This window comes from Myxine glutinosa, chromosome 4, assembly GCF_964187855.1.
Source record: "Myxine glutinosa chromosome 4, kmMyxGlut1.1, whole genome shotgun sequence".
Taxonomy (NCBI): domain Eukaryota; kingdom Metazoa; phylum Chordata; class Myxini; order Myxiniformes; family Myxinidae; genus Myxine; species Myxine glutinosa.
In genome coordinates this window covers 17,529,270-17,556,167 of record NC_136264.1, presented here as the reverse complement: position 1 = coordinate 17,556,167, position 26,898 = coordinate 17,529,270, and the positions used below count along the sequence as shown (strand labels likewise).

Sequence of the window (26,898 nt, the reverse complement as noted above, 5' to 3'; positions counted from 1 at the left end):
TCGCCGACTAGGCATCCTCCATCGTGCGAAGTCCTTCCTCGGCACACCTGAGCTCCTCACCACATACAAGGCTTTCATCCGCAGCTCAATGGAATACTGTTCTCCCCTATGGGCCGGTGCTCCTGCCTCACACCTAGCTCGGCTTCACGCTGTTGAAACCAAAGCTTTCAGAATTATTGGAATCTCCCGCGATGAAGCTATCTCTGAGGGCCTTTCACTCACTCACCGCAGGCAGGTAGGTGGTCTTTCTGTCTTCTACCGACTCCTCTCCGGCCTTGCACCCCCAGCTCTCTCTGTGCTCTGTCCCCCAAATATTCCTACAGGTCGCACAAGATCTGCCAGCAACCCTCTGATGGTTAAACGGCCGAAATCTCGGCTCTCTGTTCACCTTCACTCTTTCATTCCTCTTTTCTCCCGCCTCTGGAACAAACTCCCTCACTCCCTTCAATCCCACTCCTCCCTCCAGGTCTTTAAAACAGCTGTTCACCACCATCTCTTATCTTCCCCCATCCAAAACCTTGATCTTTTCTACCCCCGCTAATTCACCCCAGATCCACCTTGTTTGAAATTCCAACTTCTTTCCTGGAAGTCCTGGCAGTGTCCATATGTTTTATACCTCTCCCACCGCCCCCTTCCCATGCCCCCCCCCCCCCCAAAGCCCTCGCCCTCTCTCAGATCTCTCGATGTCTCCATGTCTCTCGGTCCCTGCTCTCAAATGTTGTGTTTGTGTCCTTCCCCCTCTCTCCCCATCTTGTCTACCGCTCCCGATGTTATATGTTTTATGTGTCGGTTTGTCTTTTTGTGTGATTAATGTTCGCTCTTTCACGAGCCTCGATCTTGTATACAAAAAAAACAAACAAAAAAAAAAAATCTGGCTGTGAGCACGATATGTCAAAAAGTTGTGGACTGATGCGGAAGGAACTTGATGGATGATATGGCTTAATTGTTAAGGTGGCTGGATTGAGATTGACTTTGGGCCCCGGCCGGGCCGCTAAATTAACACCAGGTGGGTTGATTCAGGCTGTCATCCTTCTGAGGTCGGCAAAATGAGGACCAGCTGACGAGTAATGGGGGGGAGGAGGGGGCACTGCATCAGTGGCACACACTGCACCACCAGATGCAGCCAAGCAGCTACAGGTTGCACAAAAAACACCACCAGATGCAGCCAAGCAGCTACAGGTTGCACAAAAAACACCACCAGATGCAGCCAAGCACCTACAGGTTAGTAGTGTAATAATGTTCACCGCAAATCCTCATTCACTTACATGTTAAATTTTCCCCTCCCTCATTGTCCCAAAACACCTCTATTTCTCCCACCCTCATCTTTATGAACCTTTTGTCTGTAGTACCTATCCTTAATGTTGTTCATTAGACCACTCAAACACTACAAATATTTGTTTTCTCTTATAGACCTATCATCCTTCTTCGACATATCATCTGGCAGATTAATCTTTGACCCACTCAAACATTGACCCATTCACTTCCATATTAATTCTTTCCCTCCCTCATTGCCCCTAAACACCTCTATTTCTCTCACCCTGTTCTTTACGAACCTTCTAACCTTTTGACATGTTATCCTTATTCATTAGACCACTTAAACAATGGTCCTTCTGTGTGAACCTGTGATCCTTCTGACCTTATGGACCTTTTAACCTTTTACTCTTAATATCATCTGGTGAATCATCTTTGACCCACTCAAACAACGACCCTACAAATATTTGTTTATGCGTGGGAAATAATTTAATTCTCCTCCAACTTCCATCACCATACTCAAACCTTTTTAAAATTAATTATTCGCTTTTGATAAATGACGTTGTTTCACTGACTTGGATAACTTCCCAGAAAGTTTTCATGGTTTCGTTTCCTGTTTTCACACACGCCTTGAGATTCCTCGAAATGCTGTCAGCCAGTTCTCTTCCCTGAATACATTTTACATTATATTTTCTCACAATAACCATTATTTGTATGTGATTAATTTAAATTTATATGACATGATATATATATTTTTATTACAGCAATTCAGGTTTTGAAAATGACCTGGTCTTGGCAGAAAATGAAGTTTTTCCGAAAGAGATTTACAACGAGGCGAATGAGCATTTAAACCATTTGCCTGTTTCACCGTTCTTGGAAGATTCATATGCAAGGTAAGATACTAAATATTAATACATTTGTGTTAGACGCTGCCTTAGTGTGTGTGTGTGTTCGTGTGTGTATGTGTTTGTGAGTGTATGTGTGTGTATGTGTGAATGTGTATGTGTGTGTATGTGTGTGTATGTGTGTGTGTGCGTGTGTGTGTGATGTTTTGTCAAGCTTACTTCAGCATAGTAATTTCTCCTTATTTTGTTTGCAGCCTCGAAGACCAAAGCTTGGAGTGGGACGATTTTGGACTCCATAGGAATGGTTATTTCCTGTCATCCTGTGATATCCTTAATTTTCATCTCAACGATCTGAACGCTAAGCTTGATTTTGTGGAGGTAAGCATGTGTGTATGTATTGTATTTTGGCCATGTGTGTGTCAATGTGTGGGTACACCGTTTCGAATAGGTACACCATATCCCTGCGCATTGTGGGAGGTGATTCAGGGTATATCATTCATTTATTTCTCTCCTTGTTTTACCCCTCTTGCCTTTGACAGAAAGAGATTCCAAACCTGAAGATATCTGCTGCTGTTGAAACTACCTTTGACTTATGTTGGGAAGAGATTGATGATTTGTGCTGGGAAGAAGTTAAATGTGTAATACCTCAAGAAAAATGTCTTAAAAATATAAAGATTTTGTTTAAAATATTATTTATATATATATGCTTTGTCCAGAATTATTTAATTATTAATTACAAGAAAAGATTAAAGGTTAGAAGGGAGAATGCGTTCCCCCACCCTTGATTCCCCCCATCCCACCCCTCCCCTCCCCTTGTGTGTGTGGGGAAGGTGGGGGTGGGATGAGGGGGGATCAAGGGTGGGGGAACGCACGGGGGGTGGGGGGTGATGGGTGTGGGCGGGGTCTGTGTGGGCGGGGTCTGTGTGGGCGGGGTCGGTGTGGGCGGGGTCGGTGTGGGCGTGGCTTATGATTTTTTATTTATTTAATTTAATTTTTTTTTTTTTATTACCACGAATTAAATTAGCTAATCTGGGTGGGGTGAATAGAAATGTTGTTTAATGAATTATTAGCTTTGTTTTTTGTAATTCTTGCAAGTAAAATGAACCCAAGATTTCTTCTCCATTTAAATCATATAATTTGTAGGTCCAAGGGACTGTATCCATTACATCAATGATTTTAAATAATTCATTAGTCCATTTTTGTGTATAACCTTTCTCAAAATGGCTTTTCCATTTGTATATCCTTACAATATCACCAACTTTGAACTTGGGCTTTCTCAAATTAATCTCCTTTTCATATTCTAATTTTGTAAATGTTTCTGATGGTTTTGATTTTGTTGATGAATGAACTCTATTATTGTAATTATCTACAATATCCTGAATTAAATACACCCATTTTTGAGAACCGAGTTGTGTGAATTTTTTATATAATTTCTCTTTCAAAGTACGATTAAAACGCTCAATAACAACTGCCTTTCCTTCATTAAAGGTGCTGTATAATTTAATACCCTTCCCCTTAAGAAATTTCATGAATATTTTGTTGTAGAACTCTGTTCCCTCATCGGTCCACAGTTTCTTTGGTTTCCTTTTATCCCGATCAAATATTAGCTTAAAGGCTAACATTAAAGTATCACCCCTTTTATTTTTTAAAGGGACAACCCAGGCAAATCTACTCCTCAAATCAATAACGGTTAAAGCATACCTGTATCCCTTATCATTATTTAGTTCGATTAAATCAGCGGACCATATGTGGTCAGTGTATTTAGAATAAACTTTCCTTCTTTTAAACTTTGTGATTATAGGTTTATGTAATTCATTAGCCAAAAGCTCCTCAGTCTTGATAACATCATTGGAGTTTAATAGTTTTTTGGGAAATAACCAAGACCAAGTTTCAATTTAACACTTATCATTTTTTTCACAATAAACCTATCAACTTTCTCTCTCAATGTCAGATTTCGTATCAAAGACAAATTATACAACATTTCTCTGTCTGCTTCATGTTTTTCATCCAATGTGGTGGTATCCCCATAAGCAATATCATGCTTCATACACACTTCATCAACCCTATTTTTTGGTCTGGACCAAGGTTTAGGATTGTCAGCCTCATCTAATCTTTTATCCAAGTTTGTTCCTGGACCACAGAAAGAATACCCTGGAAGGTGTAATTCCCCTGGAATTCCAGTTGTTGTAAATTTACTTCCTGACAGAAACTTTTGTATATCTCCTCCTCTTTTAGGTGAGATGAATTGGCACTTTTTAGAGCCACACACTTGACATATTCCTTTTTGATAAACTCTATTATTTTTAGCTTTAACATAAGAGATATTTTTAGATTTAGTTTTCTTTTTACATTTGACACAATAACTCATATTTATTTATCAGAAAAATTCCGACAGAGTATCAAAACCTTTTTGGTTTTCAACATATACATTTCAATCTTTATTTTTAAAACATAAAGAATCCTAAGGAATGCCTTCACTCTCTCCTCCATTTATTTACAAATAAAAACTAACTAAAGTCAATAGCATCATCAACCACATAATCTTTTCCTTCTTCTTCTTCTTCCCCACTTTCTCGTGTAAATCTCCTCCCTGAAATTGAACTCATCTCAGCCGTTTTTAAAACCAATATCTTCACAAGAGTCATTCTTTCTTTATTTTCCTCTTCGGTGCGTTGAGATTGATTTATTTGCTGTAATACATTCAATCTTTTACGAATCTCACTGATTTCCATCTTTTTATACTTTTCCTCCCTGTCCTCCTTCTCCTTCTCCTCCTTCTCCTTCTCTCTTTCCTCCTTCGCTTCTTCAACTCCTTCCCTTGCTACCCTTGAGTTTGAACCCCAAAGAATATTATACATATACTCATCTGGATTTTGAGATATTCTTGTATCTATAATTATTTTTCTCATAATAGGATACCAATAAGATTTGTTGACGATTTCTAAAAGAGTTTTATATTTCATAACTTTGAGAAGTTCATTTTTATTTAATATTTTAAACAAGTCTCTATTTGTGGGTTTAACAATATCAGTATAAGGCCAGTTTTTAATGACAAAATTCCCATGTATATGCTCCAAATCATAAGGTATGTAATACCGAGCACCCTTTTCTTGTAGGTATCCTTGAATACAAAAATTATAATTCTCTTGTAGTCTTCTTCCTGCCATTTATGTATCAGAAATATATGTGAGATTAATATTATGACAGGTAATACCACCCCATCTTCCCACTACCAAATCGGTTTGTATTCCTCGGCTTTCTATCCTTATCTCATGACCTTCCTTCTTTGTCATGCTAACCATCGCTATACTATCATATATTTTTCTTTTCTTAAAACCATGTATTTGTTGTTTATTAATTGTACTTCCACATAAATCCTTATCCTCACCAAGTGGATAATATTCTTCTTTACGAGACTGATTCAAATCATGTAGGTCTTCTATGTTTATTGAAAAAGACCAATTATACCCTAAATCAGGCATATCGTACCCCCATTTATTAATTCGCATATTAACTATATGTCCTTCTTTATAAAATTCAATTGTAAGCAGGTAGTTAAATTCAATGAGGAAAGGTGTATGGTCAGTATAACCAGGTGTTGTGGTTGTAAATTTTACTTGTTTAACAAAACGTGCTGTTTTCTTTAAAAATATATATTGTGATAAATCACTTAATCTAATTAAGTCACTCGCATCTGTAGGGTTTGGATAATTGATTAATTTATAAGTATTCTTCATATTAATATTTTTACTTACACTATATTTTTGTCGTTCAGCCTGTGCCTTTGTATAATAATTTGATAAATCAATATCCTGAGAGGATTTTCCAAAGATAGAACCATCTTTTCCAACATAAGTCGTTTATATTAGATTTAAAATGATATCATAAAAATTTTCATTATTGTTGAGTTGAAATAATACATATAAACATAATTGACCACAACATTTAGAATTAATTTCTTGAACTTGAAATGTTTGATAAACACCATTCTGTAAGAATTGTATTACTTCAACATGTGGTGGCATACCATAACTATCAAAATAATATTTATCCTGACTATTATATATATGAATACAAACCCAATGAGAACCATTCTGTGTGTCTAAATTCATAATAATATTCTTTGTATTCTTATTTATATGTATTAATTCATCTCTCATACAAATAACCACATTATCAATTTTTAGTGTTTTACAATACTTAGCTAGTTCTATATTTGACGTTGTATTCTTTCCAAATTGTTTAAACCATTTATCCATTTATTTATGAGAAAGATACAATCCATTACCCCGTTTAGTTAGTTTAACACCCGCTTGAGCGATAGAGGAAAGCATATCTCCAACCAACAATCTAGCTTTATCAGGTAGACTTTCAAGTTTTTGAGCAAAATCTACAATTACACCACTTCCACTAATTTGTTTCTCCAACTCCTTGTTATGTCTTTCCAATTCTTTTTGAGCTTTTAGTTGTGCCTTCCTTTCGTTAGCAGTTTTTACCGCTGCTGAAATACCACCAGTCAATGCTCCCGCCGCACTTAAACCAGCAAATAAAGGAATTAGAAACGGGAGAAATCCTCCTCTTGACTCGTCTATTGAATATTTCTTTAACATAGGTTTCGTCATTTTAATTTTAAGAGATCCAACATCATTTAGTGTTTTTACTTGTGTGTGTGTGAGTAAAACATCAATTCTTACAGCTCCTTTTCTTTGAATTGTATTAACATTAATAATACAAGGCTTTTGATTTTGAATACAAGATGTTAATTTATTAAGATTGATTTGATTAACATATACCCCAACCATTTATTTATGAGAAAAAACCTATGTGATATTAATCATAACACCATTATCTGTATTAATCTGTAATTCTGTTTCCTCCAAAAGCAAACAATATGCATTAACCTCTTCACTCTCCCCTCTTTCAATGTATAGAGAAGTATCCACTCGATTAGACTTTATAGTTTCCTTTTGAGAACTCAGGTCAATTGCGTAGATTGTATAAAGTTTTTGAAACGCAACCATATCCAAAATAGGATCATTATTACCATTACTTTCACACACCTTTTGGTAGGACTTGTAGGCTTCCGCATAATCATTTTTTTCCCAATCAATTTCCAATCTATCTCGCGGATAAAATGTGCCATCAAGAGAAACCCGAAGTTGTTTCACCTTAGCATTATCACTCAGCGCATTATTCTTATTAGTACCGTCCTCTCCATCTGGTTTTTTTAAAATGAGCCAGAGGTATCGTGGCTTTCCTTGAAGAACACCCAAATTCCAAGTGTAGGTAGTGTGTTCCAGTTTAACGTGTTGACATCTTCTTTTAAGGTACGATACATTTAGCGGTTTCTTTGAGTTAAGTCTTCTATTTAACATCTCTTCCGTTTTAAGATTAGGAGTATATTCACTGATATACCAACACAAATCATTAATAACAAATTTATTGTTGTCTCCAAAAGCATTTTCATCCCCAAAAAGCAACCTATTTACATTATCATTCCTTTGTAGTTGAAATCTAATTTTAAGCCCATACAAAACTTTATCATAATCACAAAATCCAAATATACCTTTCAGAGGTACTGCTACGGTAAAACTATTCTCAGCTTTTGCGTCATCATTATACATTGACTTCCTTTGACTATAACCAGGGTCTGCGTTTGTACCCGTTGACATATCAGGAATAAAACCTTCAACAGCTCCCTTACCCATTCTATCACGAAACGAATATAGTGTAAATTTCATCATTTCAGATGTAGCAGAGACATAATCAACCGCTTCAACCTCTTGTGTTCCAATATACAGGCGGACACTGTCAAACATTTTCCAGAAGAAATCATTTACGAGTGTAGCATTAGTATTATTCGCAGCCTTAGTGAATTTAAATTTACACAGCAAGAAACTATCAGCTATATTCAAGTAAGTTTGTTGATTATTTATTTCAAAACTTTTTGTTCCGTTTGAATTCCAGTCTGTTCCTGTTATAGCATTTACCTTAAAATAGTCTTCCTTTTTAGTGGAGTTTGAGATGATAATCGTATCATCCAAATCATAGATACTATCAATCGCTTCCATACTTGTATTTATATAGCATTAAAATTGTTGAAACCCTGACCCAAGTATTTTAATGATTTTTTGTCGTTCTTGTGAAGATAGTTGAGTTTTACCTTTTTTTATTTCTTTGAATGCTTGTAATTTATGAGACTCCTTTTGAGCATCTTTTATACTCTTTATAGCACCCGCAACGGAGCCCATGGCAGAAGCAGTTGAACCAATTAGGTCTTTATGTTTAAGGATGGTTGAACCAATACCCATTAGAGTATCAATTATCCCATCTCCTTTATTTCGAAATTGATGACCTACACCTCGTTGTCTCTTAGGTTTATAGTATCCTCTACCCACATACCTTGTATAGTCTGGTGAAAGGTACATGCCCTCCCCTGTAATTATTTTATATTTTCCCAACTCGTGTTTTCTCACAATAACCATTATTTATTTATTGAAAAACTTCACGTAGGTGAATTCTGATGGATATAATTTCATCATTAAAGGATATCATACGATTATCTTGGTCGGTTATCCTAAAATTTACTCTGTATATGGTTTTTCCTGACACAGGTAAATAGACAAGATTTTTTGGTTCCATATTAAATTTATAACCAATCGGGGTTGAGTATGCACTGAATGAAAATATTGTATTTGTTCTTATTCCATCGTTATAAGCACCATCAATCAAATCACAATGAATTAATACTGAATTTATACCGGAGGATATTTGGATAACATTATCACTGTAAAACGTCCCGTTATTTTCAATCTTTTTTGAAGAGAAACCCAATAGCTCTCTAAACGAATTTTCAATCGTGAAATCAACTTTATAATTATTTTTAAGTTTAATAGTTGATTTTGAAGTGTGTTTTTGAATATCTATTACAATATTTTTTGGTTCATCACCTTTTTCTTTCATAAGGCGAGAGACTTCTGAAGATATTTGAGAAATCTCGTAAGCTCCAGGTGAAACGGTTATAGTTTTATATCCACTTCCTGGATTATAACTAAACTTGTTGTTTTTCTCTGTGATATTAAACAAGGTATTATAAGTTTCCATCGACAATAAAGATGCCTCATATGAGGTAAGGGGGTCAAGTTGTAGTGGGTAAGGGAATGAAGCTGTGTAATCGCTCGTTGTGAAATTAAAACTAAGAATTGTGCTTCTCATCTTATTTAATATCTAATAAAATATCTTTGTATTGACATTTATTAATTATTTTCATATTCATCAACTGATCTAAAATGGCTGAGGATTCATTAAAACAATTGTTGTTTCCAGCCTTCTTACTACCTAACAACAATAATAGCCTATTAACTAATTGTGATGGGTCATTTGGAAGAAAACTAACACCCGAACCAAGCTTACTTAAAGCATCAATAATATGTTTCTCCTTCTCATTCTTCTTACTTTTACCAGCAACAGAAACTCCATAATCAAGTGCATTTAGCAACTCAATATATACCCTATCTTCCTCTCTTTCCATATCAAGTGGTTCCTCAAAATATTTTGAACCGCTGAATCCGGGGTTTGTTAGAAGAAACATTAATCTTGGAGTTAATTTAACATTTGGTTGAGTAGAACTCAAGAACATCAATTCATCATTAAATATCAATACCTTTTCTTCCACAAGATGAAACACTGCTGGTTCTTCTGTTGGAATGAGACCTGCTCTGGTTTTTGAATCTGCCAAATATTCATTGTTTTGAAGAGCTTCCACTACATAATTAGGGGGTTGATTTACCTCCTCAAGTTTCTGAAATAATTCTTCATCATTATATTCTAATTTTCCAAGTTCTTGTTTTGTTATCTGACTAAAATCTTTGAGCATTTGAAGTTTTTTTGGAGTAAATTCTACCATGGGAACTGTAGGGTGTTGAGTTTTTAAAAGCGGTTTAAAAAATTTCTCTTGTTTTCTTTCAAAGGCTTCTTCACCAGTTAGTTTCTGTCTCTGTTTCTTCTTTATCTCTTCCTGTTGCTTTACAACTTTTGAAACCAACTCTTGATGTTCCTTAAACTTTCTTTCTCTTTCTTCGGCATTCATTTAGTATTGAAAAATATCATTTAATGAATTGTAAAGGTCAATGTGAAAATTTTCCTTTTCTTCATCATTATAGTAAATGTGTTGAAATAAATCCTTTTCTTTAAATATTTCATCAAATTCTTTATTGGTATTAATACGAGTTGTTATTTCTTCTTCACTAATACTTGTATCTCTGCTTTTCATATGTTTGCGTTGAGTCTCCTCATCGATATCAAAACCGAATGATAAAATCTTAACTCCATCACCACACAATTGTTTAATAATTCGTCTCATTCCTTCAGGATTAGTTTCTAAAATCCCAAGACCATTAGATTTTACTTTATTTAACTCACTCTTACAATGTGAATATTTTGTAGAACCAAGAGAGACCTCCTCAAATATTTGACCTTCGTTCCTCAATCGCATATGTTCCTCCATTGAAATGTAGTAATAATCTTTCCCTTCTACTTCTCCTGGTCGCTTTGCTCTGGTTGTAGTACTCACAAAACGAATCATAGGGTGTTTTAAAAAAAAACTTACAATCTTTTCATTTTTACTATTCAAGAGTTTAGATTTATGAAAGTTCTTTCCAGAAGCAGATTTACCCACAAGGTTAATAATAATTGTTGTCATTTATGTGTGTAAAATATCAGTTTGTATCTCATCTTGTTTCACAACAATATATTTATATTTTCCAATCGTGTGTTTCATATAATTTTCAAATTCTTTTTTACTACATAACGTAGAGCAATTATCTCTCCAAAAATTATTTACATCTATTGAATTTAACTTAAATAAAATAAAAGTATTGGCATTGTTTCTTATTGAGCGTCGAGGGAGTTGAAAATATGATTGAATAAGATATATACAATTACAAGAAGAATGTCTCCCTCTTGTATAGTAGCTATCCATTACTGTTTGGTTTCTCTCATTAACACAATCATCAAAGATGACGAGGTTCTTTTTTGATTTATCTAAATCTTGAGGTGAAGGTATATCATCCGTATTATCACTGAGAATACAAGTTATGGGTTTTGGTTTCGATTTTGATTTCTGTGTATCACAAAATAATTGTATTATATCTTCAATATTATAATCATTTAGTTCGTTTTGAAGTTTAAATAAACCGATAATGTCTTCCTTTTTAAGACCCGCATTAAAACCCTGTGAGAGTAGTTGATACTCGGGTTGAAAACTTGACTTTGTAAAAATTATTAAATTATCATAATCTAAAAAATTAGGACCAAGGAGCATCTTTAAAAGTAAACAGGTTTTCCCACATCCGCTTGAACCAACTATTAGACATCTCAATGAATTTGGAATGTTTTTATGGTTATTAAATTTTATCTTATTTTCCCAAACGGGTAAAAAATCATTCATTTATATATTTGGAAAACAAGTCATCCAACTTTTTTTGAGCTATTTTAGAAACTCTATATTTTATCCTGAGTTCGGGTTTAATTTCAAAATAATTCATTATTTTATTTATGTAGTATCTTGTATTAACATTTCCATTAAAATTATTTTGAATAATAAATATCATTAAACCCTTATACATTTCCTCAATACAAATAGTCTCTTCCCTTGAAAGAAATGGTGTATTATCATCACAATACTTAACATTCATCTCTCTTAATAATCTTGTAAAGTAATTCATTTTTGGTTCTAATTTAAAAGAGTTATATATATATTTATATTTTTTATTATCATTAATTAAAATTAAATCACAGAAAATACATTGTTTATATGAACCCTCATTATTAAGCCCTATTATATCACAAGCCGGACAATTCTCTAATTTATCATATGGAGAGTCTGGAAATTCTAAATATCCTTCAGAACTTATCATATTTATATAGTAAATTTTTACTTAAACTAAACGCGTTTATTCATTAATAAATACAATGTTTCAAAGCACAAAAGACAAATTTCAATCAATCTCTACTTCGGTGGAAGATATAGAAAAATATGTCAAAGATGTTAAATTGAACAAAGATAAATATGGAAATTTTTGGGTAAAACCAGTTATGGAAAATAACATGAGCCCCTCTATTTCATTTAAAGGAAGAGCTCTAACTATACCTGGAAAGACATCCATTAAAGTAAATCTAACAAAAGTTTCTCCTCTACTCCTGGCAATTTATTCAAAGCTTGAAAAAGTGATTGACCACGATACTTTGAAAAAGAATGATAAGACCATCAACAATACTCGTGGAGAAATTTGTATTTACTTTAATAATCCAAAGGGTGTAGATCTAAGTAAAATGAATGATGTTAATATTTCTGGTGAAATGTCATTTCGTTCTATGATAGTTAGAGATTATTTAAAGATAACTTTTGATATTAAAAATGTAGAGATTGAATCCGTTAATGAAAGAAAGTATATTGGTATAGATGGAAAGGTTTTTTCTGCTAATTAAATATGAGTCATTACAGCAGTGAAGATTTTACTATTTCATTGAACTCGGACGATGGTGATGATAGTATTTCATTGAACACAGATGATAGTTATGATACTAATAGTTTGTGCTCAAATGATAGTTATGAGAGTAGCTTTATTGATGACTCTGAGTATGATTCTGAGTATTCATGTGATAGTTATGACTTCGATGATTCTGAGTGAAAAAGTGTTTTAGTTTAAGCACAGCGATATATATAAAATGGAGGTGTAAAGCTCAAAAATGTTTTATTTTAAGCACAGCGATATATATAAAACACCACGTTTTCTCACGCTATAAATATGGTTTATTGTGATACTTGCGAGAAGGAAGTAAAATATTATAAACAACATATTCTCACCGCAAAACATACATACAACATTCTTAACAAACTTTCCCCTCTTCCACCTAAAACAAAACATTGTAAGGTCTGTAAAACAACCATCCTCAAGAAGGGGTTTAAAGCCCATCTTAAAACTAACAAACACTTGTCAAAATTGTTTGCTATTAAAAATACTGATGGTGCTTTCAAAAGACATATCAGGTTTCGAATCTTTAACTTCAAACCTCCCGAACCAAAGTCTATAGTTGATGCTGTAGAAATAGTCAAACCTGCTGTTCAAACATTGATTAAAAAAACACTAAAAGAAATGAAACCACTTAAATTTTATATGGGGGTAAAATTAGAAATGACAAAGGATAAAGGAGTTATAGATACACCATACATGAGAACTGAGCCACACTTTATATCTTCATATCAAGATTTTAAAACATCAGGAGTCTATGATGAACTTATTAAACAAGAGCAAGATGTGGATAATTCAATCGTAGGAAGTGGATTCAATATAGGAAAAATTATTTACATAGACATTCATATTCTTAAATCAGATCCTCTAAAAGCTTCTTCTTACATTGATTTACCCAGTGTTATCAAAAATAGAAAAGCAGTTATCAATATCAAAAATAAAGACAATAAATGTTTTCTCTGGTCTATTTTAGCACACTTACATCCTCCACATTTTCATGATGAAAGAGTATCTCATTATAAAAAATATGAGAATACATTAAATACGAAAGATCTAAAGTTTCCGATGACTTTAAATGATATTCCTAAATTTGAAAAGATGAATAATTTATCAGTTAATGTTTATGGTCTAACAGAAACAAACAACATTCAGGTTTTAAAGCTTTCTGACAATTGTAAACAAACTCATATTAATCTTCTATATTTTAATTCAGACGAAAATTCACATTATACATACATCAAAGATATTGCTAAATTAATAAAACCACAAGTCTGGAAGAGAACAAATAAAATATATATTTGTTTGCGTTGTCTTAACTTCTTCAATTCACAAGAAAGATTAGATAAACATTCAAATTATTGTGGCGAACATAAATCAACGGTAATCAATATGCCTAAAGAAGGCTCAAAGATCACATTCAAAGATGAAAATAAAAAGATCAAACATCCATTTGTTATATATGCTGATTTTGAAAGTATTTTAGAAAAAATTGATACTGCTTCTCCAGATCCAAAAGAATCATACACAAATAAATATCAAAAACATACTCCTTGTGGTTTTTGTTATTATATCAAATCATCCGTTGGTGATAAATATAACAAGTTAGAGATGTATAGAGGCTCAAATACCCCAGAGGAGTTTGTGAAACGACTAGAAAAAGACTGTGTTCGATTAACCAAGATAATGAGAGAAACCAATAAACCAATGTGCTTAACAAGTAAAGAAAAAAGGGAATTTATAAAAAACAATGTCTGTCATATTTGTGAGGAGAAAATTGGTAAAGGTCTAAAGGTTAGAGACCATTGTCATCTCACTGGTAAATATAGAGGTCCGGCTCATCAAAGTTGTAATATTAATTATCAACTCCCCTCTTTCATTCCTGTCTTTCTTCATAACAACGCTCATTATGATACACATCTATTTATCAAGGAACTCTCAAAGACTTCTGGAAGTATCTCAGCAATTCCAAACACGGATCAGAAATACATTTCATTCACAAAAACAATTCACACATCTCCTATTACTCATATCAGATTTCTTGATACATTTAAATTCATGGCAAGTCCATTGGTTAACTTGGTTCAAAATCTAAAAGAGTTTCCATGTCTTTCAGAGTATTTTTTAGATAAAGATTTTCTAACACAAAAGGGAATTTACCCCTATGACTATATGGACTCATTTGAGAGATTCAATGAAACACAACTTCCTTCAAAAGAAAATTTCTATAACAAATTAAACAACAGTAATATATCTGATAAAGATTATGTACACGCACAAAATGTTTGGGAAAAATATAACATCAAGAATCTTGGCGAGTATCACGATTTGTATCTCAAAACTGATGTGCTTTTATTGGCCGATGTATTTGAAGCCTTTAGATCTGTTTGTCGCACTGGATATGGATTGGATCCTGCTCACTACTACACAGCACCTGGATTGGCCTGGAGTGCGATGTTGAAAATGACAAAACAAGGTTTGGATTTGATAACCGATGTTGATATGCTTTTGATGATTGAAAAGGCAAAAAGAGGTGGAATTTCACAAGTCTGCTCGAGTAGATACGCAAAAGCAAATAACAAATATCTTCCAAATTATGATCCAACGAAAGAGAGTTCTTACTTGATGTACTATGACGCGAACAACCTGTATGGCTGGGCAATGTCTCAGGCTCTTCCTTATGGAAAACTTAGATGGGTAAAGGAAAAAGACTACAAAAACGTTTTACAAGATGTATGTATCTCTACACAAAAAGAATTGGATGAAGAAAAGTTGGTTATTATTTTGAAATTGATTTAAAATATCCAGAGGAACTCCATAACCTACACAAAGATCTCCCATTTGCTTGTGAGAAAGAAAGTCCAAAGAAAGAATGGTTGAGTTATTATCAACGATCGTTTGATATAGGTGAATCAACAGAAAAATTACTTACTACATTATATAACAAGAAAAATTATGTTCTACACCAAAGAAATTTGCGACAATATTTATCAAAAGGTCTAAGAGTAGAGAAGATCCATAGGGTTCTAAAGTTCAATCAAAGTCATTGGTTAAAGGGGTACATTGATTTTAATACACAAAGAAGAACAGAGTCAAAAACAGATTTTGAGAAAGACTTTTATAAATTGATGAATAATGCGGTCTTTGGTAAGACTATGGAGAATGTGAGGAAAAGACAAAATATCAGACTATCAACATCTTGGGAACAAGCATCAAAATTAATTAATAGACCGAGTTTTACTCGAGCTGAGGTCTTTACTGAGAACTTTTGTGCGATCCATTTGATTAAAGAGAGTATTGAAATGAACAAACCTATTTATATTGGAACAACAATTCTTGATTTATCAAAGTCATTAATGTATGATTACTTTTATAATAACTTGAGGAAGAAATATCAAAATGATGTTCATCTACTTTATATGGATACAGATAGTTTTATTTTGCAAATTAATACTGATGATGTTTATTCAGACATGAAAAAGGACATTAATATCTATGACACTAGTAATTACAGTCCAGAGAGTGAGTTGTTCTCTTCTAAAAATAAAAAGGTGATTGGAAAGTTTAAGGATGAATTAGGAGGAAATGTCATGAGTGAATTTGTGGGATTGAGGTCTAAGGCTTATGCTTATAAATACATTGTGAATAACGTTGAAAAAACTGATAAGAAGTTAAAAGGCATAAAGAAAAATGTCATTAAAGAAACAATAAACTTTAAGGATTATTATAACTGTTTAACAACAAAGAAAGAAGAGTTTAGAAAGATTAATGGAATAAGAAGTTATAAACATAAATTATATTCAGAAGAGGTGAATAAGAAAGCATTGGGGGCTTTTGATGATAAGAGGTTTATTTTAGAAAATGGAATTGATAGTCTCCCTTATGGTTATATAAGTATATAAATGATAAGTTAAAAAGGGGGGTTAGGGATTTTAACGGGCTACCGCCGCCTTTTTACTATTATATAAATGATAGAACCAAGTACCAACCAGACTAAAGAGTGGAGGTGTAATCAACCTTGGTATATAAATGGTAAACATAACGAATGTGAAAAATATCAAATAGGTATAATTGAAAAGACAACTGGTAAAAAATTTTACAAAACAAATAAGAGAATTAATTTAAATACCGGTGAATTGGGTAAAAAAGATGGAAATATTTTTGAGTGGACGGAAAACTTTGATGGTTGCCAGGAAAATATATACTTTAATTTAAAAATGGTATGTGGCACTGGAGGCACTCAAACAAGAACATTGAGGGAGGTTTACCATTTTATCTTAGCTCAGTTAAAATATCTTGAGAAAGAACCAAACTCAAACATATTTTTTGTTAATATATTAGATGGTGAAGAGAGTGGCAAGAGAATTAAATTATTTCCCACGCATAAACAAATATTTGTAGGGTCGTTGTTTGAGTGGGTCAAAGATGATTCACCAGATGATATTAAGAGTAAAAGGTTAAAAGGTCCATAAGGTCAGAAGGATCACAGGTTCACACAGAAGGACCATTGTTTAAGTGGTCTAATGAATAAGGATAACATGTCAAAAGGTTAGAAGGTTCGTAAAGAACAGGGTGAGAGAAATAGAGGTGTTTAGGGGCAATGAGGGAGGGAAAGAATTAATATGGAAGTGAATGGGTCAATGTTTGAGTGGGTCAAAGATTAATCTGCCAGATGATATGTCGAAGAAGGATGATAGGTCTATAAGAGAAAACAAATATTTGTAGTGTTTGAGTGGTCTAATGAACAACATTAAGGATAGGTACTACAGACAAAAGGTTCATAAAGATGAGGGTGGGAGAAATAGAGGTGTTTTGGGACAATGAGGGAGGGGAAAATTTAACATGTAAGTGAATGAGGATTTGCGGTGTCCCAGAACCAACATTATTACACTACTAAGGTTGCACAAAAAACCACCAGATGCAGCCAAGCAGCTACAGGTTGCACAAAAAACACCACCAGATGCAGCCAAGCAGCCACAGGTTGCACAAAAAACACCACCAATTGGCGATAAGTGACGAAAACAAACCGATTGGATTTTGGAGGGTTCAGATCCAGATCCGGCATATCAGTGGGACACAAAACGTAAACTTTTCAGCCTAATGGAGGTGTGCGCTCTACCGAATGCCGTTCCAGTAATTTTGGTGAATAGCTAGCTGGGCATGAGCATTTTATAAATATCACTTTTTAATTTATAGACATACAGTCACGTGAAAAAGTAAGTACACCCCACGTCAAGTTTTGACTTTTTCAACATATTTCAACATACAGCTATTTGATCTTCATTTCAACAATATTGATAGATAAAGGTGATATAATATAACAAATATAATGAAACATTTACATTTTGTAGTCCATTGTAGAATTTAAATAAACATAAATGCAAATCTCGCATGTGGAAAAAGTAAGTACACCCCTACATTTATCACTACTTCAAATACCTAAAATTAGAATCAGGTGCACCAGCTCAGGTGCAAATGATTAGAACATCGTTAGAGAGGATCTTGGAGGAACCTGTCTTATTTAAACCTCAGACATTTAGTTTGGTTTGCTCTTTGTTGTTGAAGTGTGCGGCGTCACCATGCCTAGATCAAAAGAGCTCTCTGAGGCCTTCAGAAAGAAGGTTATAGATGCCTACGAGTCTGGGAAGGGATTTACAAAGATCTCCAAACAATTTGAAATCAATCATTTGACCATCCGGAAGATCATCTACAAGTGGAGAAGATTCCAAACAACTGCCAACTTGTTCAGGCCAGGCCGCCCCAGCAAGTTCAGCCTGAGAGCAGACCGCAAGATGCTGAAAGCAGTCTCTAAGAACCCCAGAATGTCATAACGGGACCTACAGGTAGCTCTTGCCACTGTTGATGTCAAAGTGCAAGAGTCTACCATTAGAAAGAGGCTGCACAAATTTGATCTACATCGGAAGTGTGCCAGGAGGAAACCTTTGCTGTCCAGAAAGAACATCAGGGCAAGACTAAAGTTTGCCAATGAACACCAAGGCAAAGACCAACACTTCTGGAACAATGTGCTTTGGACAGATGAGTCAAAGGTAGAGCTATTTGGCCACAGTACCAGAAGACATGTTTGGCAAAAACCAAAGACAGCATTTGACCACAATAACCTGATACCAAATGTAAAGCATGGTGGTGGAAATATTATGGTTTGGGGCAGCTTTGCTGCATCAGGGCCTGGGCAGCTCACCATCATAGAATCCACTATGAATTCTTCATTGTACCAGCGGGTGCTTGAGGATAATGTGAGGCCATCTGTCGGAAAGTTGAAGCTCAACCGAAGGTGGACCTTGCAACATGAAAATGAACTAATGATACCAGTAAATCCACCAAGGAATGGCTGAAAAGAAAGAAATGGAGGGTTCTGGAATGGCCAAGTCAAAGCCCGGATCTAAATCCCATCGAGATGTTGTCGGGGGATTTGAAACGAGCTGTGCATGCAAAAAACCCCTCAAACATCGCACAGCTGAAAGAATTCTGCATGGAGGAGTGGGCAAATATTTATCCCAGTAGATGTCAGAGACTGGTAGACAGTTATAAGAAACACCTACTTGAGGTTGTTTCTGCCAAAGGGGGCAATACCACCTATTAAAGCCAAGGGTGTACTTACTTTTTCCACATGCGAAATTTGCATTTATGTTTATTTAAATTATACAATGGACTACAAAATGTAAATGTTTCATGATATTTGTTATATTATATCACCTTTATCTGTCAATATTGTTGAAATGAAGATCAAATAGCTGTATGTTGAACTATGTTGAAAAAGTCAAAACTTTACATGGGGTGTACTTACTTTTTCATGTCTGTATGTATATATATATATATATGTATATATATATATATGAATGAATGAATGAATGATCGTTTTAAGGCCATTTTCCCCGCTGGAGCGGGGGTTAGCCGTGCGGGCTCCATGAAAATCATGGTTCCCTTTTTGAGGCAATGTTTTTATGGCCGGATGCCCTTCCTGACGCCAACCCTTGGTCGCCTCTTACGATGCGCAGGGATATGGTGTACCTATTCTAAATCGGGTACACACCGGGATCATTCATCCCAGCAAGCTGGTACTCAATTTTGCCGACCTCGGAAGGATGACAGGCTGAGTCAACCCCCCTGGCGTTAATTCAGCGATCGATCGGGATTCGAACCCAGGATCCTAGGATCCCAAGCCGGCACCCTAACCGCTAAGCCAACACCAGGCTATACATATAAATATATATATATATATAATTTATTTATTTATTATTTATTTATAATAATAATATTTATTTATAATAATATTTAATTTTTAATATTTATTTATTTTAATTTTAATATTTAATATTTCTTTTAATAGAATTTTTTTTATTAATATTATTTTTATTGGGCATTTTTATGAATATCATAGTGTTGTAAAATGGCATGAGCTGACGTGGAATGTGACATACAGCAATGGCCGTTTGAATCGTTTTGGTGTACCTTGACGGAGTAGGCGAGGGAGATGGTGACTGCCAGAGGGAGGCCCTCTGGCACTGCAACCACAAGCACAGTAACACCAATGATGAAGAATTTCACGAAGTACTGAAAATACACAGGTGTGCACTCAGCTGCCCAGGAATGTCCTTGCACCCAGAATGTGTCCACCACGAAGTACATCACCAGGATGACAACAGTAATGGATGACATAACGAGCCCTGTTAGTGCACAAGGAAAGGAAAGAAAGGCATAAAAAGAGGAAAGTGTTAATTCAGAGTATGGCAACATGATTAAAGAAAGCTCTTTTTAAAAGCAAAAACCACTAAAGGTAAGTGTGCTCGCTCAGCATTTCACACATCAGTTTTGGAAAGGTGTTTCAGCCTTGGGTCCTCTAAGACAAAACCAGCTGAAAAGGTTGAGATAACAGAGCAATTCATACAGTGTGACATTGCCATACAAGTAGGTTAACAGGAAACAAAGTGGAGCAGAATGCCCCACTTGAACCACTCAACACACCATTCATGCCATAATGTATTAAATTACAGTACTGGATATAAATTATGATCGTACTATGAATACAAAGATGAACTGACATGGTTGAAAGAGATACCTGTACAAGGCATTGTTATGCTCCATGTGTTTGACTGCTGCCTGCATTGCAGGTACGATTAATAGAAAGACAAAATATGAGGATTTCATGGAAATCAAAATAAAATGCTCAACATTTTAACAAGAAACAACTAGAAAGCATCTGGGAATGCAAAGCCCATCCGTATCCGCTTTGTATTCAGACGACTTCTTCCGTATAGACCAAACATGATGAAAACAGCAAAAACTAGAATGGCACCCGGTAGGGCACAAACCTCCACCAGTCTCACCAGTTTATGTTTTGTATCCCAATGATAGGCCGGATCTGGATTTGGACCTGGACCAAAATCGAATCGCTTGTTCTTGTCACCGAACCAACTCGCCCACCAAGTTTGGTCATAACTCGTCCATAACTTTTTGAGATAGCCTGCTGTATGTTGGTTTTAGCCCCATCTCTCAATGGTGAAGAATCACTTCAAAAATTAAATAATCATCGTATTCGAATCCATATTCAAATCTTCACCAAAATTGAATCGATTCTTCCTTGTCACACACACAACCTCTCCACCAAGTTTCGTCCAAATCCATCCATAACTTTTTGAGATATCCTGCTGTATTTTGGTTTTAGCCCGATCTCTCAATGGTGAAGAATCACAAAGAAATTAAATAATTATCATATCCGAATCCATATTCAGATCTTCACCAAAATTGAATAGATTAGTCCTTGTCACACACACAACCTGTCCACCAAGTTTAGTCCAAATCTGTCCAAAAAGTTTTGAGATATCTTGTTCACAAACAGACAAACAGACAGACAGACAGACAGGGGTGAAAACATAACAACCTTTGGTAGCGGAGGTAACAATCGGCTTCTAGCTTTTGACTGGTGAACTAATTCAGTTAACCAATATGCAAATTATTAAAATTTGAAAAATGTCGATTAATTTGCCTTCGCCATATCCTCATAATAAAGCTTTGTTGAAAATTTGATGACAAAACTCAAATGGCAAATTAAATTTTTATGTCCCCCTCCCGCCCCCCCCCCCCCACTTCCCGTGCCTCCTCCCCCCAAGCCCTCCCCCTCCCACAGATCTCCCGATATCTCTGTTCTCTGCTGTTGTACTTGTGTGCTTCCCTCTCTCTCCCCATCTTGTCTCCCGCTCCCTTTATCTTATGTTTTATGCGTCAGTTTGCATTTTTGTCATTAATGTTAGCTCTTACATGAGCCTCGATCTTGTATACAAAAAAAAGAAAAGAAAGTCAATTGGATGAAAATTGATGATTTTATGTGACGCGGACCTTTGACCTTTTGACAAAATTATTAATTTGTTTTCCCAATATTCCCATAATAAAGCATTGTTGAAAATCTGATGCCAAAACTCAAATGGTAAAAAAGTTACGGGACAAAAAGACAGTCACACAGACACAGACAGACACAGACAGACACGTCATTGTAAAACCCAGTCTCTCTCTGCGCTGGGGACGTGCCAATCATTTTGCCCGATATATAGCAACCGCTGGTTATAAGCCCTTCGCCAGAGAGTTGGGATTGACATTGAGATTAGTACTTTTTTTGGCACAAAGAGTCTAGACTTGAAGAGCTAGAAGACTGAATGGATCAGGCCGCAACAGAACAAAAGGAATGGCAGAGAGAGGGGAAATGCCAACAGCAGAGGGGAAGAAAAATAGAGGGAGTCTTGGACAAAATGGGTGTGGGGAGGAATTTAGGGGTGGCGGGGCAGGAGAAGACGCATGGGGTGGACAGGATGGATACTGAAGGAAAAACTTGAAATGGAGAAAGGGGTGGGCTTAGGGTGATGGGGGGGGAGGAGAGGGGGGAAGAGGTGGAGGTTAACAAGGGTAGAAAAGATCATTGTTTTGGATTAGGGATGATCAGAGATGGTGGTGAACAGCTGTCTTTAAGACCTGGAGGGAGGAATGAGGTTGAAGAAAATGAGGAAGTTGGTTCCCCAGATGGGGGAAAAAGGAACAAATGAGTAAAGGTGAGCAGTGATCCTGGATTTTGCGACAGAGCAGAAGGTGGAAGATCAGGAAGGAGGCGGCGGTAGAATACAGAGACTACCGTCCTGACTATGACGGTATAGTGATAAGCCCACAGACTGAGCTTCATCACGGGGGATTCCAATGATCTTGAAGGCCTTGGTTTACACAGAATCGATCAAGTTCCTCGAGAGGAGAGCAGTACTCCATTAAGCTGTGGATGAAAACCTTGAAGGTAAATAGGAGTTCAGGTGTGCCAATTAAGTACATTAATCAACTGAAGATACCCAGCTGGTAACTATCTTTGGAGGCCAACTTCAAAATGTGATTTGCCCAAGAAAGATCATGGCTGAGAGAAACACCCAGGAGTTTGAAAAACTGAACTTCCTCAATGGGATTGTTAAGAAAGTAAACGTGGTGGAGGGGTTGGGGGGTTCTCATTCTTTCTCTGCTCCGAGTGGTTCTTCTGAAGCTGAGGATTCCTGTTCTGAATAGTCTTATAAAAGTACTAGTGGGGTATGCTTACACATGGTGTAAGCAACAACAAACCGTGCTTCATAGGTTGGCATACAATAAATAGAAGCTTTATGATTATAGGCAAGCATCACCAACCTCCTGCTACATATCAATTTAGGTATATTTATTTTATGGATGCGTTTATAGTTTTAACGTAAATTTTCATTGAGAATTTTATTTCACAGTTTACATTCATAGAAATTTCAATTTTCAAATGCTAGATATCAATTGAGGTTGTTTTTTGTATTTTTTACTGATACGTTTACGGTTTTTTACAGAAATTTTCATTTACAGATGCGTTTTCTTTTTTTCATTTACGGACATTATTGTCATGTTTATTTCACATTTTAGTTATAGAAATTACAATTTTCAAATGCTAGCTATCAATCGAGGTAAAAAAAAAAAATGTTAACGGACACGTTTATGGTCTTTTATGTAATTTTTCATTTACGGACACATTTTATTTTCTTTCATTTACGGACATTATTGTCATGTTTATGAAATTACAATTTTCAAATGCTGGATATCGATTGAGGTTTTTTTGGTTTATTTGGGGTTGTTTTTTGGGGGGTTTTTTTACATATGCATTTATGTTTTTTTAACGTAAATTTTCATTTATGGATGCTTTCCGACAGTTCTGTAATTTTTCCCTGTGTACCAGTTTCGATGTCTGTCGGCACGGCAAATTTCAGCTACGACACCCGGCAGGTACAGAACATTAATATCAGTCAGTCAGTCAGTGTTTAGAAAGAGCTTTATATACGAGTATATTACATGTTGTTATCTGTCAAACAGATATGCTCTGCCAAATAGACTATCAGCCATTTTATTTGTGGATAAAAAAGGGCATCATGGAGGTTCACAAATTAACAAGCAATATCAGAAAATAACCCCCAAAAGCAGATTTTGCCATGATGTTGGTCAAAAAACAGGTTTCAAAGTTAACATGTGGGTGTATTAAAAAAACATGTTTCAAAGTTAACATGTGGGTGTATTAAAAAAACATGTTTCAAAGTTAACATGTGGGTGTATTAAAAAAACATGTTTCAAAGTTAACATGTGGGTGTATTAAAAAAACATGTTTCAAAGTTAACATGTGGGTGTATTAAAAAAACATGTTTCAAAGTTAACATGTGGGTGTATTAAAAAAAACAGGTTTCAAAGTTAACCTGTGGGTATAATATTTAAAAAAACAGGTTTCAAAGTTAACCTTGTGGGTATATTAAAAAAACAGGTTTCAAAGTCAACATGTGGGTGTATTAAAAAAACAGGTTTCAAAGTTTACATGTGGGTGTATTAAAAAAACAGGTTTCAAAGTTAACATGTGGGTGTATTAAAAAAAACATGTTTCAAAGTTAACATGTGGGTGTATTTAAAAAAACATGTTTCAAAGTTAACATGTGGGTGTATTAAAAAAAACAGGTTTCAAATTGAACATGTAGGTGTCTTAAAAAAACAGGTTTCAAAGTTAACATGTGGGTGTATTTTAAAAATCATGTTTCAAAGTTAACATGTGGGTGTATTAAAAAAAACAGGTTTCAAAGTTAACATGTGGGTGTATTAAAAAAACATGTTTCAAAGTTAACATGTGGGTGTATTAAAAAAACTGGTTTCAAAGTTAACATGTGGGTGTATTAAAAAAAACAGGTTTCAAATTGAACATGTAGGTGTATTTAAAAAACAGGTTTCAAATTTAACATGTGGGTGTATTTTAAAAATCATGTTTCAAAGTTAACATGTGGGTGTATTAAAAAAAACAGGTTTCAAAGTTAACATGTGGGTGTATTAAAAAAACATGTTTCAAAGTTAACATGTGGGTGTATTAAAAAAAACTGGTTTCAAAGTTAACATGTGGGTATAATATTTAAAAAAACAGGTTTCAAAGTTAACCTTGTGGGTATATTAAAAAAACAGGTTTCAAAGTCAACATGTGGGTGTATTAAAAAAACAGGTTTCAAAGTTTACATGTGGGTGTATTAAAAAAACAGGTTTCAAAGTTAACATGTGGGTGTATTAAAAAAAACATGTTTCAAAGTTAACATGTGGGTGTATTTAAAAAAACATGTTTCAAAGTTAACATGTGGGTGTATTAAAAAAAACAGGTTTCAAATTGAACATGTAGGTGTATTTAAAAAACAGGTTTCAAATTTAACATGTGGGTGTATTTTAAAAAACATGTTTCAAAGTTAACATGTGGGTGTATTAAAAAAAACAGGTTTCAAAGTTAACATGTGGGTGTATTAAAAAAACATGTTTCATAGTTAACATGTGGGTGTATTAAAAAAAACTGGTTTCAAAGTTAACATGTGGGTGTATTAAAAAAACAGGTTTCAAAGTTAACATGTGGGTGTATTTAAAAAACATGTTTCAAAGTTAACATGTGGGTGTATTTAAAAAAACTGGTTTCAAAGTTAACATGTGGGTGTATTAAAAAAACAGGTTTCAAAGTTAACATGTGGGTGTATTTAAAAAACATGTTTCAAAGTTAACTTGTGGGTGTATTTAAAAAACTGTTTCAAAGTTAACATGTGGGTGTATTAAAAAAAACAGGTTTCAACGTCAACATGTGGGTGTATTAAAAAAACACGTTTCAAAGTTAACATGTGGGTGTATTAAAAAAACAGGTTTCAAAGTTAACATGTGGGTGTATTAAAAAAACAAGTTTCAAAGTTAACATGTGGGTGTATTAAAAAAACAAGTTTCAAAGTTAACATGTGGGTATAATAATAAAAAAAACAGGTTTCAAAGTTAACCTTGTGGGTGTATTAAAAAAACAGGTTTCAAAGTCAACATGTGGGTGTATTAAAAAAACAAGTTTCAAAGTTAACATGTGGGTGTATAAAAAAAACATGTTTCAAAGTTAACATGTGGGTATATTTAAAAAAACAGGTTTCAAATTTAACATGTGGGTGCATTTAAAAAACAGGTTTCAAATTTAACATGTGGGTGTATTTTAAAAAACATGTTTCAAAGTTAACATGTGGGTGTATTTAAAAAAACATGTTTCAAAGTTAACATGTGGGTGTATTAAAAAAACTGGTTTCAAAGTTAACATGTGGGTGTATTAAAAAAACATGTTTCAAAGTTAACATGTGGGTGTATGAAAAAAACAGGTTTCAAAGTCAACATGTGGGTGTATAAAAAAAACAGGTTTCAAAGTTAACATGTGGGTATAATAAAAAAACAGGTTTCAAAGTTAACATGTGGGTGTATAAAAAAAACAGGTTTCAAAGTTAACATGTGGGTATAATAAAAAAACAGGTTTCAAAGTCAACATGTGGGTGTATAAAAAAACAACAAGTTTCAAAGTTAACATGTGGGTATAATAAAAAAAACAGGTTTCAAAGTTTACATGTGGGTATATTAAAAAAACAGGTTTCAAAGTCAACATGTGGGTGTATTAAAAAAACAAGTTTCAAAGTTAACATGTGGGTGTATTAAAAAAACAAGTTTCAAAGTTAACATGTGGGTATAATAATAAAAAAACAGGTTTCAAAGTTAACCTTGTGGGTGTATTAAAAAAACAGGTTTCAAAGTCAACATGTGGGTGTATTAAAAAAACTGGTTTCAAAGTTAACATGTGGGTGTATTAAAAAAACAGGTTTCAAAGTTAACATGTGGGTGTATTAAAAAAACATGTTTCAAAGTTAACATGTGGGTGTATTTAAAAAACATGTTTCAAAGTTAACATGTGGGTGTAT

At 34.5% G+C, this 26,898-nt stretch overlaps 1 protein-coding gene and 1 long non-coding RNA gene across 2 annotated transcripts in view; one reads left to right on the top strand and one right to left on the bottom strand.

Moving 5' to 3' along the window:
- LOC137424473 (plasma membrane calcium-transporting ATPase 2) overlaps positions 1 to 26,898 on the bottom strand; it is a 317,166-nt gene that overhangs the window by 62,393 nt on the left and 227,875 nt on the right. Inside the window, exon 8 of the mRNA XM_068111958.2 lies at positions 20,096 to 20,310. Within this exon, the coding sequence (XP_067968059.1) occupies positions 20,096 to 20,310 (215 nt within the window). The remainder of the gene's footprint in view (positions 1 to 20,095; positions 20,311 to 26,898) is intronic.
- On the top strand, positions 2,007 to 2,835 carry LOC144891505 (uncharacterized). Its single transcript, XR_013622950.1, has 3 exons — positions 2,007 to 2,144; positions 2,351 to 2,474; positions 2,636 to 2,835. It is a non-coding gene; the product is annotated as an uncharacterized LOC144891505 (long non-coding RNA).